The sequence below is a fragment of the Aristolochia californica genome, unplaced genomic scaffold (assembly GCF_029961685.1).
Source record: "Aristolochia californica isolate CCGP_79_NKW_82.1479 unplaced genomic scaffold, dmAriCali1.0.hap1 SCAF_16, whole genome shotgun sequence".
Lineage (NCBI taxonomy): Eukaryota > Viridiplantae > Streptophyta > Magnoliopsida > Piperales > Aristolochiaceae > Aristolochia > Aristolochia californica.
Genome location: NW_027181837.1, coordinates 14,247,925 through 14,259,675, shown reverse-complemented (window position 1 = coordinate 14,259,675; position 11,751 = coordinate 14,247,925). Strand labels below are relative to the sequence as shown.

The 11,751-nt window shown below is 41.7% G+C and overlaps 1 protein-coding gene across 1 annotated transcript; it reads right to left on the bottom strand.

Annotated features, from left to right (window-relative positions):
* Positions 1-496: 496 nt before the first annotated feature.
* LOC137953962 (E3 ubiquitin-protein ligase SRFP1-like) lies at positions 497-2,394 on the bottom strand. The gene is made up of 11 exons (XM_068801539.1): positions 2,298-2,394; positions 2,127-2,214; positions 1,990-2,037; positions 1,867-1,899; positions 1,665-1,742; positions 1,517-1,560; positions 1,353-1,393; positions 1,148-1,230; positions 980-1,068; positions 828-898; positions 497-744 (listed from the first exon to the last, which is right to left on the bottom strand). The coding sequence occupies exons 1-10, from the start codon at positions 2,324-2,326 to the stop codon at positions 838-840; spliced, it is 594 nt and encodes a 197-aa protein (XP_068657640.1). The 5' UTR covers positions 2,327-2,394; the 3' UTR covers positions 497-744; positions 828-837.
* Between the last annotated feature and the right edge of the window lie 9,357 nt (positions 2,395-11,751).

Below are 11,751 nucleotides of genomic sequence, written 5' to 3'. Positions count from 1 at the left end.
TCTCCTTCTTTCCCTTCTGTCTCATCGCCATGGTAGCATAAGATCAAACCTTAACAAATTTCGCATAGATAATCTTGTAATTTGTTTACTACAAATACCTGCAGAGAAGATCCAGCAACAACGAAGATAATCATGGAGTCTACTTCGAAGCTAAGCCAGCCATTAAGCCCTGAGGAATTTACATTGCTGGGAGAGTTTCTTACTCCGTATATGACTTTCCTAAAACAAGAATCTCCATGGATGAAATTGATGTTGACGGTGATAATTTTACCCACTTAATAAACAGGTCAAGTTCAGGCCAACCCCTTTAACCATATTATATTGTAGTCTATCGAAGGCCTTGCCACCCTAGACTAAGACCCTTGCCTAGCATGAGGAAGACAAAATCATACTATTCTCTCTTATCAGTGCGGAACATAACTTAACGAGCAAGAAAGAATGAACAAAGCAGTCAAACCCAATTTCCAATCTCTTTTTCTTTTTAAAAGTGGTTGAAGTGCTACCCACCTTTTTCTTTTTAACTTCTAAAATAGGAGGTGAGGATCTAGAGAATGGATTTACACCATTGTGGCCTGAATCTAAATATGAAAAACAAAGGAAAGCTTAGTTTCAGAGTTACATTCTTACTGAAAATAGGAGTTCTTTTGAGTCACACAAGTGCTAAAATGTTCATCGAGCATAAAAGAGAGTTCCATCAAGCTCGATCACTAGAGAGGGACAGCGCAAATGGGGCAAGCAGTCACCCTGGTAGATCAAAAGTCGAAAGAATAGAATCAAGATTACAGAACCAGTAGTTCAATAAAGCCAGATTATCACTTACTCCTTACCCCTCTGTCATCATCTTCTCAAAACACTTGGAATCTCAAGAGGGAGAGCGCAAATGGGGCAAGCAGCCACCCTGGCAGATCAAAAGTCAGAAAGAATAGAATCAAGATTACAGAACCAAGTAGTTCAATAAAGCCAGATTATCACTTCTTACCCCTTCGTCATCATCTTCTCAAAACACTTGGAATGCAGGGTATGCCCACATTTCATCACTTTCATGGGTTTCAGAGAATCAAATAAGTACTGCCCGAGTAGGAAAAAAGAGTCAAATTCATGCCAGTAAATGTAACCATTTCCAACACTCTAGAAAATTATCACTTACCTCCAAGCAAATTGCACAGTCATGTCTTAGTGAATTCTCCACACATACATGATTCTCTTTCAAGTCATTTGAATAACAACATCCTGTAAGAAATCAGAGTATTTGTTTTTTTGTTGAGGATCAAAGGCGCAGGTGAGCGCACAGAATAGAGCAGCAAAAATACTTTTCCAGCAAATAATATTCTGCTTAAGAATGAATAAATTACCACATTTTTTGCAGTGGAAGAAGTTCTCCCTTCCACCGATCCTGCAAAAGAGGAAGAGACATTGAAAAAGGCCAAAGAATTGCGGCATACAAGATGCTTGAAATCATTTGACCTCGAGAAGATTGCAAAAACTGATTCAAAAAGACAGAGCCTGGCAAGTTTACCTGCAAATGCCACATTGTCTGCAATGGAATTGCCTCTTTGAAACCTGCAATAAAGTCATCGGTCTGGTTAGCTTCACCCATTAGTCAAACCTGCATATATCAATTCTCTGTTATGGTAACAATCTGGGAATTGGAAGTGAAGACTAACATCATCGTCGTAGAATTTACAGATTGCACAGAAGTAGCGCCCCATGACGATGCCACAATTCAGGCATGATCTCACTACCTGTTCATTAAACAATCACAAGCACTATTGACAGAAGAAAGAAACAAAGAAAGAAAAGAAAAAATTGCCCAATGTTACGGAGGAAATAATCAGATGGATCATGGAGATCTGCGTTTCACGGTACCGGCTGTTCGAGTTTGCAGTTTGAACAAATAACCTGAGAAAACAGAGACCCAGATAGCTCAAGAGCTTCCCATTGCTAAATCAAACTTAAAAGAAGACCAAGAACAGAAGCTAGAGCCATTACAGTTTCCACTTCGTGTCTCGGCATCCGATGCCCATCACCGGAATGAAGCTGCATCAGACAAAAAAAAATTATCAAGTGGGTTCTCATGGACTTGAAGCAAAGCGGGTTTTAATGAGCAACGAGTTGAATGAGATCACCATAGCTTCGTTATGGCAGTGTCTGCAAGAAAATATTTTACAGCAGCATGGAGCCCTGATTCTGCAAATCCTTCTGTAATGCTTGCATCTGCATAATTCGGACATCCAAAGTTAAAGAAGGCAGCGCTCTGCTATCTTAACTCACGGAGATATGACTATCATGATACGGACCCAGATGCCGCTATGCTTAGAGCTTCCATGGAGATTGATTGCGGCAGAGGTGGCAGAGGTGGCAGAGTTGAGGGCTGCGAGACTTGTAGAGAGATACAGTCGGGGAAGAAAGAATGGTCTGGCGTAGTTCACAGTTGAAAAGAATGATTTAAAATTCACCACACATTGGGGTGCCATACTTTCATTAATTTATAGGAGTGATATCCCTAATTACAGAGATTTACAATTGATTACAAAATATTGGATTTCTACATACAAGGAATGATTGAGCCTAATTAGCTCCTGTGATTGAGCTTAATTAGCTCCTGTGATGGAAGGCCCTAAACAGGGTAATGATCCTTAATTGATTGAGAATCAGTTTTATAATCCTTAATTGATTGAGGATTAATCTCTTAAGGCAGTATCTTCAACAGCCCCCCGCAAGCTAAGCGTCGGATTAGGACGGACGTGAAGCTTGAACCGAAAAAATTGAAAGAGAGGGCGAGAGACGCTCTTGGTGAAGATATCCGTAATCTGTAAGTGAGATGGCACATATTGAGTGTGAATCTTTCCAGCAACAACAAGTTCTCGCAGAAAGTGAATGTCTAGCTCAACATGTTTGGCCCGCTTGTGAACAACAGGGTTGGAGCTCAAGAAAAGAGCGCTTTTGTTATCGCATAAGAGAAGAGGTTGCTTGGGAATGGATACTTTGAGATCACGAAGAAGATGAGTGAGCCAGATAAGTTCGGTGGCCGTGAGAGCAAGGGCACGATATTCTAATTCACAACTGGAACGAGAAACTGTAGGTTGCTTCTTGGCACTCCAAGAGACTAAGTTGTCCCCAAGGTAGATGGAGTAACCCGAGGTGGAGCGGCGAGTGTCAGGACAACCGGCCCAGTCAGCATCAGAATAAGTAATTAAGGAGCCAAGAGAAGCAGACGGGCGAAAGGATAGACCATAATGAAGAGTGCATTTGACATACCGAAGAATACGCTTAACAGCAAGAAAGTGGTTATCAGTGGGAGAGTGTAGAAATTGACTGACCGAGTTGACAGCATGAGCAATGTCGGGACGCGTGATGGTCAAATATTGAAGAGCACCAACAAGAGATCGATAAAGAGTGGGATCCGAAAATGACTGACCAACAGAGGATAGATGCTGAGAAACCACCATAGGAGTATGTACAGGTTTGCTGTCAAGTAAGTGAGCTCGAGCAAGAATGTCGCGCGCATATTTTAGTTGACTAAGAAAGAGCCCATCAGTGGTGGGTGTGGCTTCAAGACCAAGGAAGTAGCTGAGAGAACCCAAGTCCTTTGTAGCAAACTCAGAATGAAGCTTGCTGGCAAACTTATCAAGCACAGAAGGGTTGTTGCCCGTAAGAATAATATCATCAACATATAGGAGCAGATAAAGGATGTTAGATTGCCGATGAAAGACGAAGAGCGAAGGATCAGCCCAACTGCAGTGGAAGCCAAGATGTGTAAGGAAAGAGCTGAACCGTTGGAACCAAGCTCGAGGGGCTTGTTTGAGACCATAGAGAGCCTTCTGAAGCTTGCAAACATGATCAGGGAAGCGAGGTTCAATATACCCAGACGGTTGGTCCATATAGACACGCTCATTGAGATGACCGTTGAGGAATGCATTTTTGACATCCAATTGATGGAGAGACCAACGATGAGTAATAGCAAGAGAGAGTACAACCCGAATAGTGGTAGCTTTGATGACAGGACTGAAGGTGTCGGTGTAGTCAAGACTTGGGACTTGTGTAAACCCCTTCACGACAAGACGAGCTTTGAACTGCTCAATAGAACCATCAGGCAAATATTTGGTCCGAAAGACCCATTTAGAACCCACAATATTGGTATGAGTCGGTCGAGGTACCAAAATCCAAGTACGATTATTTTGAAGAGCCTGAATTTCTTCATCCATAGCGGCAAGCCAGGCTGGATTCTTGGCAGCAGATTTGAACCCTTTAGGCTCAGTAGATGCGAGGAGAGCAGAAAGCAGCCCAGATGAGCCAGAATACGCCAGATCTGTCGAGTGACGAGGTTTGAAAATACCAGCTTTGGCGCGTGTGACCATAGGATGAGAACCCACCGGAATAGTAGCAACAGGAGCGGTGGAATCAGCATGTGGCAGAGTAGGTCCTGTAAAAGTAGAAGGGGCCTGCAAAGACTCATCCACGGGATTAGTGCAAATAACACAAGGACAGGAGTCAGATTGAGTAATATGCCGAGAATGGGGGGCCGAAAGAGATGGGGGCATGACAGTAGAAGAGAGACTGGGTTCCAGAAAGTTGGAGAAATTGAGAGAGGATAAAGGTTGAGCCTGGGAAGAGGCGTGGGATGGGAAATGAGTCTCATCAAATTGAGCATGACGAGTAATATAAAGTCTAGATGTGACAGGATTAAGACAACGAAAACCTTTGTACGATGAACTATAGCCCATAAAAATGCAAGGAATACTACGAGGCGAGAATTTATGTGGCATATAATCACGTAAACATGGGTAGACATGACAACCAAAAGGATGGAAATTGTCATAATTTGGAGAAATACCATAGATAAGTTCAAAGGGGGACTTACCTCCGAGAAGCGGTGTGGGCAATCGATTGATGATGTAGGCAGCAGTGCTAAAGGCGTCAACCCAGTAACGAGGAGAAATGTGGGAATGGAAGAGTAGGGCCAAACCAGTTTCAGTCAAATGACGGTGTTTTCATTCTGCGCGGCCATTTTGGGCAGCAGTGTAGGGACAAGATAATTGATGATAAATTCCCGAAGAGCTGAGATGGTGTTTAAAACAAGTGCTAGTAAATTCTGCACCACCATCGCTTTGAAAAATTTTGATACGAGCAGAATGTTGATTTTCAACAAATTTGTGAAATTGAAGAAAAATATCATAGAAATCAGACTTCAATTTCAATGGGTAAAGCCAAGTGAAACGAGAATAATCATCAATAAATAAAATATAGTAAAGAAAACCCAAATTCGATGGTACTGGTGAAGGACCCCATATATCGCAATGAATTAATTCTAACAATTGAGATGACTTTTTTGCATTGCGAAGATAAGGCAAACGGTGACTTTTGGAAAGTTGACATGTAGCACATAAATGAGGAGAGGGCAATAATGAAGTAAGATGAAGATGTCCATCTTTATTTAATAAAGAGATAACAGAATGATGCACATGGCCTAATCGAGCATGCCATAAATCATAGGAGGCATGAAGAGATTTATTTTTCAAAACAGAAATAAGTGCTGAATTTCCACGCTCTAGCACATATAGACCTCCATCACGCCGACCGGTTGCCACCACCTTTCCCGTTTGGCGATTCTGAACAGTGAAAAAATTATTAGTAAACGTAACGGAGAAGGGAAAATCATTCGTTAATTTACTAATAGACAAAAGATTTTTAGTAAGATGAGGAACAACCAAAATATCTAATAATTGAAGATCTGGGGAAGGAGAAAGGGAACCAGTATGAGTAATAGGTAGAGATGCGCCATTCCCCACAATTACACGATCCTTACCCGTGTAGATTACCGTTTGATCCAACGAAGAGTGGACCGGGGTCATGTGGGTCGTGGCCCTCGTATCCACGAACCAGTCCGAATTTTGATTTTCGGACACGGAGCACTGCTGATTAAATGAATCGGCGAGATGCGTCGAAGGGTATTCCTCCCGTGAATACCGTTGCTGACAGCGATCGGCATAGTGGCCATCCTGACGGCAGATTTGGCACCCGGGGGGGGGCGACCATTGCTGGTGGTGGGACAACCTGAGCCGTGACCGGAATCACCGTGGCTGGAGACGGAGGTTCCTCTGTTTCCAGAACTGTAATGGCTGCCGTGACCGTTTCCGCGACCCCGGCGATGGCGAGAAGAGCCACCGGAGCGTTGATAGGAGACTCAGTTTGCAGTGAAAGCCGCAGGGGAGGGAGTCGTGGGCTCGAGAGATTTTTGAAAAATCTCGAAGCTTTCCGTGCGGGAGGCGATGTCGGAAAAACAAGGTAAGGGGGTTTGGGCCATTTGGGCGGAGGAAAATCCAGAGAATTCCGGGCTAAGACCCCGGAGGAACCAGTGAGCCTTGTCGGTGTCATCAATGGGACGACCGATGGCGTGAAGTTGGTCGCACAAGACCTTGAACGCGCGGGCGTAGACCATCACCGAGCGAGCTCCTCTTTTCATCAATTGAAGGTCGTCTTTGAGACGAATTTCACGGGCTTTTGACTTATGACTGAAGGAATTCTCTAGAGCAAGCCATACCTCACGAGAGGTGGAGAGACCGACGGCTTCAACCATAGCTTCTTTGGACAGAGAAGAAAGAAGAAGACTGAGAAGACGCTTCAACCATGATGAGTGCTTGAGGTTTGGTGTTTGAGACGTGGAAGGGTCAAAAAGAGGTGGTGGCACAAGAGTACCATCCACATGACCCAGCAGACCTTGACTGTCAAGGAGCGGAAGGAACTGACTCTTCCATAGAAGATAATTGGAAGATAAAAGTTTGATGGTGACCATGTGAAGCATGGTATTGAATGAGAGAAGATCAGAAGAAAATTCAGAGGCCATAGTGGATCACGGAATTTTAATCCAGAAGAGCTCTGATACCATGAGAAGAATTATTTAAAATTCACCACACATTGGGGTGCCATGCTTTCATTAATTTATAGGAGTGATATCCCTAATTACAGGGATTTACAATTGATTACAAGATATTGGATTTCTACATACAAGGAATGATTGAGCCTAATTAGCTCCTGTGATTGAGCTTAATTAGCTCCTGTGATGGAAGGCCCTAAACAGGGCAATGATCCTTAATTGATTGAGAATTAGTTTTATAGTCCTTAATTGATTGAGGATCAATCTCTTAAGGCAGTATCTTCAACAACAGTCCCTCCTCCTGGCGGACATCTTATTTTGCAAATGACTTCATGAATTTGATGTAAAATCCCCGCAAAAACCCATTATCGTTGTTGGAGTTGGATTCTGAAACCCATGGCAGGTTTTAGACCAGCTTCGTAGTGGTGAGAATGGGTTTCAAATAATCCAACCCACACTCGTCATGAGTCAAAGGTAAGTGCCTTTCCACCTTTTCGTTCCCTTGGTTTCAGGTGTTCCCTCGGTGTCAGGTTTTGGACCCGACTGTTTTCAAATCAATTTGATCCAGTTGAGTTGTGGCCAACTTAACAAGTGAGAAAACCATGTTAAAAATTAGGAATTTTTTTTTAAATAACCATTTTAAAAATATTGATTATCAAAATACCAACAAGTGAGAAAACCATGTTAAAAATTAGGGATTTTTTAAAAATAACCATTTTAAAAATATTAATTAGCAAAATACCTAATTTTGCTACTTAATTAAAAAAACTCAACTTTGACCGATCAAATTGCCATGTTGGACAATCAACTTGCCACATCATCATTGATAGCCAATGTGGCGACATATTAGATTCCTGTCAGCCCTAAAGCCACATCAGCCCTATTCTTCCCCCTTTCTTTTTCTTTTTCTTTTTCTTTTTTTTCTCCTTATTTTTCTCCCGTTTCATCTTCTTCCTGCAACATTCTCTCCTCCCCTCCTGGCGGTACTCAAAGTGACCCTCTTCTAGTGACCCTCTTCATCCTACAGTTTTCTTGTACCATGTTGGCGGTCTCTACCGGCCTAATCAAAATTGAGTATTTTGACAAATAAGTTTAGAAGATGGGTATATTGCTAAATATTTTTTAAAAAATAGGTATTTCCAAAAAATTCCCTAAAAATTAAATCTAAATGTGTGACATAAATGAGGCAAGGTGCATTCAAAAGTGCCATGTGACATAGTGGGGGAGGCAAATAGTGGGAGGTGTGGAATCGTTAGCAGGGGCAAGGATCAATGTCTCAGTTGTTAAAGATGTCTTACGTAAACCCGTACACCTGAAAATATAATACATCTTGCCCAACACCCAAAGGTCAGAATCACATATAAATTCCTTGTTACCCTGCTTTTTCATCTTCCATGATAGAAATGTGTTGCATCAAGCTTCTTCTGTGCCTTCATCTTTCCTATCTTGAACTAGCTTCAATTTTCTCCTCTGCCACACTTTATCGTCTCACAATCAAGCTAGTTGATGCTCCGATGGACCACCCCACATCATAATCCACTCCTCGGTGCAAAATACCTAGAGTGGATCAATCCATAAACATGGAAGACACATCAATGAAAGTGGGTAGCATTTAAGCCACTATCTTGTTATATATTGAACTAAACCACATTAGAGGATTAACCGAACTACACTTTATAATTGATTAAGGATGATATTTATACAATTTAGAATTGAGAAGATAAGTTTTACATAAGAAGATAAATACAACATGGGATAAATCCAATAACATCTTTTCCAATAACTGAAGGGATTATGTTTATCCCTTATCATATCTAAGAAAAGACTGAGCAAATATTGTTTCACCATTAAGGTAATTGGTAAGAGTTCCTATTTCTTTCAAACCTGATTGAAGAACAATAAACCTTGATTCTATTTATCCTTAATGTAATGGGATAACTTACCTCCTTTTGCTAGTTGGTTTTCAATGTGATCCATATCAATATAACTGTTTGAACGACAGTCCCTAATAACATCCCATACTAGATGCCCTGCAAGGGGATAAAGAGCAGAATTAAGTAAAACAATTCTTGCTTAGTTTTTTGTATTGAAATTGAGAATGTTAGGTTGTATTTGTTGGGTATATGACCATAGTCCCACATTGACTAGAAGTGGGGAAGATCATGGAATATAAGTGTGGACACTATCTCTATTGGTATGATGCCTTTTGGGAGTAAAGCCCAAGAGCAAATCCATGAGGGTTTAGGCCCAAAGTGGACAATATAATACCAATGTGGAGATAGGTAGTGTCCATAGTCCTTAAAAAGGATATCGGAGCTATGCCCCAGAGTTAGCCATGGTGGATGAATCCTCTAATGTCGAACAAAGGTGGTTGTCCTCGATTAGATCGCAAAGGGATCCATGGATGTGCTCTATTGGACAGGTGGTGTGCTCCGGATTCTTCATAGATGTGTCTAGGTCCCAACACGGTGAAGAGGAGTTGATCTAGATAGAGCATGCTCTCAAGACAAGTGGTACTCCATTTAAGTTGTGTGCTTACAACGCATTGGAGTGGAAAATCCGGGTTGGTAGAGAGTGGACAGATGGATGAATGTTTGAGGGGAGGCTTGGCGGTCCTTTGTTCGAGGGGAGGATTATTGGGTATATGACCAAAGTCACACATTGACTAAAAGTGGGGAAGATCATGGATATATAAGTGTGGACACTATCTCTATTGGTATGAAGCGTTTGGGGAGTAAAGCCCAAGAGCAAATCCATGAGGGTTTAAGCCCAAAGTGGACAATATCATACCAATATGAAGATAGGTAGTGTTCATAGTCCTTATAATTGGTATCAGAGCTGAGGTTCGTTTTGGGAGTAAAGCCCAAGAGCAAATCCATGAGGGTTTAGGCCCAAAGTGGACAATATCATACTAATGTGGAGATAGGTAGTGTCCATAGTCCTTACAATTGATATCGGAGCTAAATTTCGGGTTTGAGGAAAATGATGGTTAAAGACGAAGTGAAGGTATCAGGGATCGAAGAGTTCGATGGTACGGACTTTGGATACTGGAGGATGTAGATAGAGGACTACCTCTATGGGAAGAAACTCCATCTTCGACTATTGGGGAAGAAACCAAAAAAATTGGAGGCTGATTGGAATTTGTTGGATCGACAGATTCTGGGGATTATTTGCCTAACCCTGTTGAGATCCGTTGCACACAACGTTAGGAAGGTGAAGACAACTGCGAATCTCATGGAGGCTGTGTCAGGTATGTACGAAAAGCCCTCAATGAATAATAAGGTTTATTTAATGAAAAAATTATTAAATTTGAAGATGGCAGACGGTACACCTATTGCACAACATCTGAATGATTTTAATACTATCACAAATTAATTGTCATCTGTTGAAATTGAATTTGATGATGAGATACGTGCATTGATACTATTGGCTTCATTGCCAAATAATTGGGAAGCCATGAGAATGGCTGTGAATAATTATGTCTGTAAATCAAAATTGAAATATGATGATGTTCGTGATTTGATTTTGGCTGAGGAGGTGCGCAAGAGGGATTCAAGCGAGACTTCATGTTTGAGTTGAGCATTGAATGTTGATTCTCGGGGGAGACCACATGACAGGAACTCAAACAGAAGCAGATCAAAATCAAACAACAGGGGCAAGAGCAAGTCAAGGCCTGGTCAGCAGGCAACTTGGTGGAATTGTGGCAAAGTTGGCCACATAAAAAGGAACTGTGGAAACCCTGAGAAGACTGAGAATGATAGTGCTAATGTAGTAACTGAAGAAGTACATGATGCACTATTGCTTGCTGTTCATAGTCCAGTTGATGATTGGATACTGGATTCAGGGGCTTCCTTCCATACATCTTACCTTTGGGAGATAATAAAAAATTATGTTGCAGGTGATTTTGGGAAGGTGTATCTGGCTGATGGAGAGGCTTTGAATGTGGTGGGGATGGGAAACATTGATATTGTACTCCCTAACAAGAATAAATGGACCTTGCAAAAGGCCAGACACATTCCTGAGTTGAAGAAGAACCTCATTTCGATTGGACAATTTGATGATTGTGGCCATTCAATGGTGTTCTCAGATAACACCTGGAAGGTTACCAAAGGGGCATTGGTAATGGCTCGGGGTAAGAAAAATGGTACTCTCTATTTGACTACCGGTTTGAAGAACACTATTGCTACTACCGTTGCAAAAAGCACAACTGATTTGTGGCATTGCAGGCTTGGCCATATGAGTGAGAAGGGCATGAAAGAACTGTTGTCCAGAGGCAAGCTACCAGAACTGAAATCAGTTGATCTCAGTATGTGTAAAAGTTGCATTATAGGGAAAGAGAAGAAAGTCAATTTTTTGAAGGGTGGCAGAACATTGAAGAAAGAAAAACTGGACCTTGTGCACACAGATGTGTGGGGACCTTCTCCAGTGGCATCCGTTGGAGGTTCTCATTATTATGTCACGACATTGATGATCACAACAAGAAGGTATGGGTTTATTTTTTGAAGCATAAATTTGATGTATTTAATGTATTCAAATTTTGGAAGGCCATGGTTGAGACTAAGACATGCTTGAAATTGAAATGTTTGATGTCTGATAATGGTGGTGAGTACATTGATGGCGGGTTCAAGGAATACTATGCAGCTCAGGGTATCAGAATGGAGAAGATCATTTCTAGGACACCACAACAAAATGGAGTTGCTGAACGTATGAACAAAACCATTAATGAGTGTGCTAGAAGCATGAGACTGCACGCTGGATTACCACCTACTTTTTGGGCAGATGCAGCCATCAATTCCATTGGATTGTGGATTGCCTGAGGAGGCCTGGAGCGGGAAAAAGGTCAAATTTTCTCACCTTAAAATTTTTGGTTGTCTTTC